Here is a 7,755-nt window from a genome sequence, read left to right on the forward strand (position 1 = left end):
TATACTGAGCTTCCCTTAAAACATTCTCAACTCTCTTAAAGACTATTCCCATCTTTCCAGCCTGGGTGGCCACCCAGTAGTGTGTCTCAATCCTCAAAACAGGAAGCTGAAATTTGGCACATACATAAACAAGCCCACTGGATATAAAGGCATACGAAACACAGGCCATTTTATCTCTCTCCTCAGGACCAGAAGGTTTGCTTCAGAAGTAAAGACAGGAGGTTTGCTTCAGAAGTAAACCCAACAGACAGCAAGCTAAAGTACTGATGGGATGAATGGTGGAGTGGTCCATCCACTCACTTGAAGGGGTCTCCGATTGGGGAAGGGGAGCTGGGTGGGGCTGGAGACAAGCCACCAAATGCAGGCGATTGCTTAGACATGTGAGTGAAGCATTCCCACTGGGGGAAAGGGAGGGAGGCGGATTTCAGTGGCAGCCAGGAGTGGAGAGGAAGTGAAAAGGGGACAAACCAAACCATACATTGGATCCACTTTCCTCTTGACATTCTTCAGACTGGGAGCAGATTGCAGGGGGTGTATGTTTGTCCAGCTTGAAATAAACTACTGAGCCAAAATGAAAGCTTCTCAAGAGACTCGACTAGCATTGTAAAAAAATTGTCCATTTATTGCAAGAGATTTATAAATTATAAAGTGCAAAAGACATTTCAAATCCGTGTCAGTCGAGAAGAGCTCCTTCCAACAGCACAAACGTACAAACTGTATATTGCTCAGGGCGCGGAGGGAGAAGAGGTGCAGGATGATTCTGGGCCTCGTCTGCCAGGAAGTTCTCCTGTGCAAGCCCCGGTGAGATGAGCAGGAGCTGCACAGGACGACTTCCCAGTGGACTGCGCCCTGCCTGGACTCAGACAATACCCTAGGGAAAAGGACAGAGGGTTTTTCTTTGGCTGTGGTGGGTGTTGTCTGTTCTCAGTGCATTCGAAAGAGGAGACCCGTCCTGCTTCCCAGGAGGCAGCTGGTTCTCCCAAGGCTCGTTTGACCCCAAAGGGAAGGCAATGAATTCCCCCATCTTTCCATTCTGGAGTAAAAGCCAACCCGCCGCAAACCCACCCCCTACCCCCATTTTCACAGCATATATAAGTTAACAATACTTAAATCACTCAGTTACAATTAATCACTCAATTACAGGGTGCTCACTGGTCACTGGCTGACCTCTGTAAGGGTGGAGACCAGAGACCCATCAGAACATACCACTCAGATGACAACTGGGACATCACCGATCACGGTGCAAAATCTAATTTCCCCGCGCTGTTTTAACTCAGGCCTGCAGGCAACTGACTTGCAGCTGGGTCAAGGAGAGAGGCTTTTGAGAGCCTCTTCTCTTGAAGCCAGTCCAGAGAGCTTCTCTTTTCCTCTATAGGTCTTAAGAGGCATCACTCCTGCTTTTATGCCAATCAGCAGCAAGAGAAAGGCTTCAAAGGAAATGTGCCACAAATCCCTGCCCAGCAACTGAGCAGCCAGTTGGCCCATGGAGAACCAGGGAAACGGAAGTATTCAAGCCAGAAGACTGCAGGCCAGGCCAGGCCAGGGCGACTGAACTGTCGGGGAGCCCCAATCCAGACTGAGGCTATGTGCCATGGTCCCGATCCAGATTGCCACCCAGCTGCCACTTCTACTTTAAAAGGAGCACACCAGCACCAACAACACGCCTAACATCACGTGTCGCTGAGGTCTCAGCCATGAAGCAACCTGAGCAACTTGTGCCAGGTGCCCCTTCTTGGCCTGGCCTACCTTGCAAGGACAACGTTGCAAGGCAAAAAGGAGGGGAAACTTTATGTATACCATTCCATGTTCCTTAGCTGAAGATGTGACAGATTTTTTAAAGAAATGACGAGCTTTTTCTCGAACTGGAAGCCTTTTTCCATCTCGTTCATGTGAAGCTGCAGTTACGAGGCACGTTAGATCCCGCTGAGCATCTAATTGCTTACCCCACAATAGATTACAAAAATCTGTTCTTCCACCCCACTGAGCGAGCTTCCGCCCCCGGACAAGCCAGCAAGGTTGTCAGGCATTGGAAACACAAGCTTAACTGTTACCTTAAGGCAGAGATAGGCAACCTTGACTGTCAGTCTGCTGATGAACTTCAACTCCCCATCATCCCCAGCCACAAGGTTGCCTACCCCTGCCTTCAAGGCAACACAGAAAAAGAAGCCACGGGGATTTGGGGGCTTCAGAGGGCATTTTCTGCCCCATCGGTACAAAGCACCCACACGCCCTGGTCCTCCAAGGCGACATGAAAAAGTGACCGAAGAATATCATGATCTGGCCTAAAACGATTGATGCAGAGCGACCGGACAGCTCCTTCACATGCTGTCCAGCCACCCACCTCTTTCCTAGCTTATTCTCTTCTGTGCTCTTGTAGTAAGGAGACACATCGCAAGGGCAGGGCAGGGCCCTTCCCTGCTGTGAGCAGGAGACGTCTGAGCCGGCCGCCGAAGGGATCCCCTCCCCAGAGGGACCCTCCAGCGCCATGCAGTGCAATAAGAAGAACCAACAGCCAGACTGTCCTGGGTTGCAGCGCCCCCTTGGGGATGTAAACAGAAACACGGCGTTTCAGTCTCTTTGTCCTGAGGAGGAGGAGGGTGGCCGGCCCTTCCTCCCGACTGGCTTTGGGGTGCAGGGCGGGGCCCTCCCGGCTAGTGGCACAGCACCTCGGTCTCAAACTGCAGAAGCTGCCCCATGAAGCCAAAGTTGGGGGAGATGACCCCACGGCGCTGCTTGACGAAGTCGAAGGCCTCCTCCAGGCGCACCCGGCGGCTCTGGATCAGGTAGGCAAGGCAGATGGTGGCGGAGCGGGAGATGCCGGCCTGGCAGTGGACAAGCACGCGCCCACCGCTGCTCTTCACGGAGTCTGCAGGAGGAGAAAAGGGCTGCTTAGAGAGAGAGTCCGGAGCGGAGCCTTAGAGCCGGGTCAGTGGCGAGGGGGACAATGCCGAGGGGGCCTTGCTTCATGGCACAGTGTACACAATGCCTATGCCTGGTGCTGGGGAGAACGGCGTTCCTGCACCACACTGGACTCCAGGGACAGAGAATCAGACGGAACATGCTTCTGGTCCTCTTTCCAATAGCTGCCAGCCACCCTCCAGGAAGCCCTCAAGCAGGTAGGAACACTCTAGACCCAGGGCCGGTGCCAGACTACTTTGCGCCCTAGGCAAGGCTAAGTATTTGCACCCCACCGCCCCAAAATTGCACCCTACACTCTGCGCCCCTCTGAGGTCTGTGCCCTAGGCAGCTGCCTAGTTGGCCTAATGGTAGCACCGGCCCTGTCTAGACCTCCCCAGTTATCCTCTGGCAACTGGGATTCAGGGGTATAGTGCCATTTTAGCCCTCATGGCAAGTAGTCCTAGGGAGTTACCGTCTACCGAGTCAGACCATTGGATTGGCCTTTCTAGCTTGATACTGTCTACACTGACTGGCAGCAGCAGTTTAAGGCTTCAGGCAAGAGCCTTTCCCAGCCCTGTCTGGAGATGCTGCCAGGGACTGAACCTGGGACCTTCTGCAGGCCAAGCGGGGCTTCTGTCATTGAGTTGTGGCCTCCATCGCTTCAGGATAATATCAGCCAGACATATCCCTCACAAATTTGCCTAATCTGTAAACAAGAAGCATGGGAATCTCCTGAGCACTCATACACCAAGTCACTTTTGTAAGAAAAAGATAGCGAGTGTTTGGAGTGAAGAGCTTTACCTGTACAGCAGCATTAATGAAGTTAGAACTTCACAGCCGATGTATGTAAATTAAAAGCAAGAAAGAGCCTTCAAGAGCCCAAGTGTCTTCAGACACTCTTTTGCCATCATAAAGGATAACCTAACTCAGCAGAAGATGGGTTGCCTGGGTCTACCTTTTTCTAACCGTACATCTGTGTCTGGCAAAACCCTCCCTCCCTCCTGGCAGGATGAGACTGGTCACAAAACGCACTTCCGTGCCGTTTGGCTGCCTGCACCTGCTCATCATCGGGGACCTTGGGGGCAAGGGCTCCCCACCCCCAAAGTGTTGTCCCAACAGGCAAGCAGCACTTACCAATGAAGTTAATGGCTTCCTGGAACCAAACGCTGATCTCGGCCATGTGGTTGTCCTCCACCGGGATGCTCTTGTAGAGGAACTGCCCTTCGAAGTGATTAGGGCAACTCGAAGAGACGTTGAGCACTGCCGTGATCCCCAGGGACTCCAGAACCTCCCTGTTGGAAGAGTGGTAACTGCTGCCGAGGTAGAGGAAAGGCAGAATCTCCACTGGCCCGCCCTGCAGAAGAGGAAGAAGAGCCAAGAGAACCCGCGTCAGACTCTTCTCTTTGGGCTGGTGCAGCAGGCCTGAGAGCCAGAAAGAGAGAAGGATCTCCCTCCTCCTGGGGAACAGAGCAAGTGTGCGCTGATGGGAATTAGAGACTGATGGTTGCAATGGGAGGTAGAGACCAAAGCCCCAGAGTTCCTCTCTGTTGCCTCTCAGATAAGGCACTTTTCAAGTTGTAAACATTGTTTACATCCTTAGGGATCTCCAACACACTCCATACTGAAGTTTTAACATGTTGTTCCCCCAGTTACATTAAATCAATTTATCAGTTAAGAGCAGTAAGTAATCAGTCAAAATCCTCTAAAGGGTTGATTGTCCAAGTTGTTCCCAGCACCAAGCCTCAGGGGCAGGCTGGACCACACAACTAAATACAAATATACCCTTCATTCCATCTCAGTTGTATTTTGTCATGTGAGCAGCAATTTTCCTGGGGATTAATCACTCAGCAAAGTCTAGCGTATTAAAAAAGAAAGAGCCTAGAATATTTAATTTTTTGGTAAACATTTTTTTTTGGGGGGGGGGAATTAAGGGTGTGTGTGTTGTTAGCTCTGCGGGCTTCCGCTTCCTGCAGATCTGGCCTCGAGATTTACCATAATTCCACAACATGCACACCTACCTGGTCATACAAGGGGGTGAATGCCTCTGTGGTGTTGTCTTCGGGGCTTCTGAGAGCTGGGGAAGGGCCTGAGGTAAGCGGTGTTGGTGTCTTAGAGCACAGTTCTGGGAAATTGGCTTGGAAACTTACAAAGCCTCCTAGAAAAAGACAAAGGAAGAAGAAAAACATTTGAGTACATCTCAGCAGTACTGAACAAAATACAAAAGCATCCCACAAGCAGGTACCTTTAAAATAAAGGCATTCTAAAGGCAAAACAGATGGGCCTCTGGAGAGATCTTTATGTGCCTGGTACAACCCAACACTGCAGTGGTCGATCTGTTTTGTCTTTAGAATGCATTTTGAAAAGGCACCTGTTTTGTGAGATACTAGTAGCACTATCACTAATGCTACTACTAAATAGTTGTGATGTGTAATATAAGGCCGATGGGGACGGGAGCTAAGATTTTAGGATGGTAAACTGACTATTTGGTATCCAGTGTGACTCTTTTTGAGACTGTGTATTGGGCTGAATTAATGTCTTCTGTGACATTAAGAGAGACAGATGTCAAAACTCTGAATGCAATATTGAACACGTGCCTTTATGAGACCAAATATGTAGTTTTGGGTTAGCAATTCAACTATAGTTTGCAACCACTGGAAGGGTTCCAGAATTTGTACATTCCCACTGGTAACCCGATACTAAATCCAGCTCAGTTACCACAACACTATCCAGAAGCAGCATTCAAAAGACAGCTCAGCTGTTCACACAAATTATGACAGTTGTGGTATACAGAGGCCACAGCGATTAAGCAAACCCAAACGGAAAGGGATTGACACAATTCAAATAAATGTATGATTTTCTTAATGAAATTCTCTTCAATTCTCCCAGTAAAGAATGGTGCTGGATAAAAAGATTGCATTTGGCAAGACAATGTGAGTGTCTTAAAGTATACAAAGGTCTTAAAGTATACAAATTTATTATTGTTTTCAAAAAGTATCACCCTGTCATGTTTCAAGAGTTAGATTAGGAAACTAAAGTGTTAAAAATAGCAAAAAGTTAAACTAGAAATGTCTCCTTTCACCCCTATAACACGCATGGCTGTATAAACAGTTAGCAGTGTAGTAGCAGTATATTAAAGTGTGCTGTTCAGTTGGTGACGACTCCTGGTGCCCACAGAGCCCTGTGGTTGTCTCTGGTAGAATACAGGAAGGGTTGACCATTGCCTCCTCCCACGCAGTATGAGATGATGCCTTTCAGCATCTTCCTATATTGCTGCTGCCCGCTATAGTACCTTGTTAGTCAAGCACTGGAGGCAATGGTCAACCCCTCCTGTATTCTACCAAAGAAAAACACAGGGCTCTGTGGGCGCCAGGAGTCGAAATCAACTTGACGGCACACTTTACTTTTACCTAGCAGTATATTTGCTTGGGAGGCACGACCAGCTCCGAGGTGTCCCTCTCCAAGGCACCATTGAATAACTGCATTCACTGTCTAATCCAGGTGGTCCCAACCTTGGGCTGAAGGCCACGGTGGCAGGGGGTGATAGAAGTTGTAGTCCCGCCACACCTGGGGACTTGAGGTTGAGAGCCTGCCTGGGGCCAATAATATGAATGTTTCCATCACAATTTTTTTCCAGGGGGCACGGCCAGGGCCGGGCATCCTTGGGGAGGCGGCGATCCCCAGCACAAGCTCCGCCAGTTGGTACATTCCCTGCACGCCTCAGCTCCAAGCAGCGCACTGCTGCCACGAAACCTCCGTCGGCTTCACCCGTTCTTTCCTTCTCATCCCCAGCCCAAACCAAACCTTAACCTATGCGCACACACACACACTTGGGAGTCCAACTCGTCGTGAGAAAGGCTGCCAAGCGAAGCCGGCATGATGCAGAGCGCAGGTAGCGCCATCCGCTTGCGTCTCCCCGCTGTCCCGCTACCCAAAGGGCATGGGAACCTCCTCGGGGCAGAGACCCGTCTCGCCTTCTTTCGCGCAGGCTGGCCTGCCAAGCACTGTCCGTGTGCGCAATGGCGAGGCGCGCGGACAAGGGCGAACGAGCGGCTCTCGTCGTCGTCTCCCCGCACCAGAGTCCCCCCCCCCCCCGGGCGGGCGGCGGTCTCTTTACCTTGGAGCAGGTAAATGTGCGAGGTCCCGGCGCGGTCCTCCAGCAGCAAGGCGTTGAGCAGCAGCCTGGCCAGGCTGTCGGGCCTCAGCGCCGCCACCGAGCCGCTGGCCTCGTCCAGCACCACCAGGTGGGCCAGCTCGCCCTTGCGCAGCCGGCCCAGCAGCGCCCTGTCCGGCACCAGCCAGTCCAGGCTGACTCCGCTCCTGCCGCGGGAGCGGCGCCGCAGCAGCCCGTTCCAGTGCACCGGCCGCGAGTCCGCCAAGTGCGCCTGGCAGAAGGCCAGGAAGGGCCGGCAGTCCAGCACCAGCGTGCGCCCGCTTTCCTGGGGGTCCCGCAGCAGCCGCGCCAGGCCGCAGCTCTCCAGGGGCAGCACTTCCTCGATCACCATGGCTGCAGCCGCCGCAGGGGCTGTGGGGGCGAAGGCAGGGTCCGAACCGAGGACAAAAGCGGAGCAGACGAGGAGCGCGCAACAAGCAGGGAGGCAGCTCTCCGAGGCGCGCCACTTTGGCCAGCTCTGTCTGACTCTGCCGTCGAGCCCGGCGCGGGCGCTTAAATAGGCCGGCCAGGGCGACGCCCCGGGCTGCCATACATGGCTGCGTCACCAAGGAACTCCCTTGTTTGGGCACGGCCCCTTCACGTGTGGGGCGATCAGCCTGGGAGCCGGCGGGCGGCGGGCAGAGCGCGCCGGCCGGCCGCCAGACGGAATTGCCAGCCTGATGCCCCTGGATCCGGCGGGGAATGTT

The 7,755-nt window shown here is 52.6% G+C and overlaps 1 protein-coding gene across 1 annotated transcript; it reads right to left on the bottom strand.

Moving 5' to 3' along the window:
• Positions 1-596: 596 nt before the first annotated feature.
• On the bottom strand, positions 597-7,525 carry DUSP2 (dual specificity phosphatase 2). Its single transcript, XM_053268977.1, has 4 exons — positions 7,013-7,525; positions 4,917-5,053; positions 4,033-4,252; positions 597-2,866 (listed from the first exon to the last, which is right to left on the bottom strand). Exons 1-4 carry the CDS (start codon positions 7,398-7,400, stop codon positions 2,652-2,654), a joined length of 960 nt encoding a protein of 319 aa, XP_053124952.1. The 5' UTR covers positions 7,401-7,525; the 3' UTR covers positions 597-2,651.
• Positions 7,526-7,755: the final 230 nt, after the last annotated feature.

The sequence above is a fragment of the Hemicordylus capensis genome, chromosome 8 (assembly GCF_027244095.1).
Source record: "Hemicordylus capensis ecotype Gifberg chromosome 8, rHemCap1.1.pri, whole genome shotgun sequence".
NCBI classification, from domain to species: Eukaryota; Metazoa; Chordata; class Lepidosauria; order Squamata; family Cordylidae; genus Hemicordylus; species Hemicordylus capensis.

What these genes read in the sequence shown, in the direction of transcription:
- DUSP2 (XM_053268977.1), bottom strand. Translation starts at nt 7,400, where the DNA reads ATGGTGATCGAGGAAGTGCTGCCCCTGGAGAGCTGCGGCCTGGCGCGG. An exon ending in GCACATTTACCTGCTCCAAG is followed by an intron (nt 5,054 to 7,012) that starts GTAAAGAGACCG and finishes GTCTTTTTCTAG; the next exon opens with GAGGCTTTGTAAGTTTCCAA. An exon ending in GGAAGCCATTAACTTCATTG is followed by an intron (nt 2,867 to 4,032) that starts GTAAGTGCTGCT and finishes CTCCTCCTGCAG; the next exon opens with ACTCCGTGAAGAGCAGCGGT.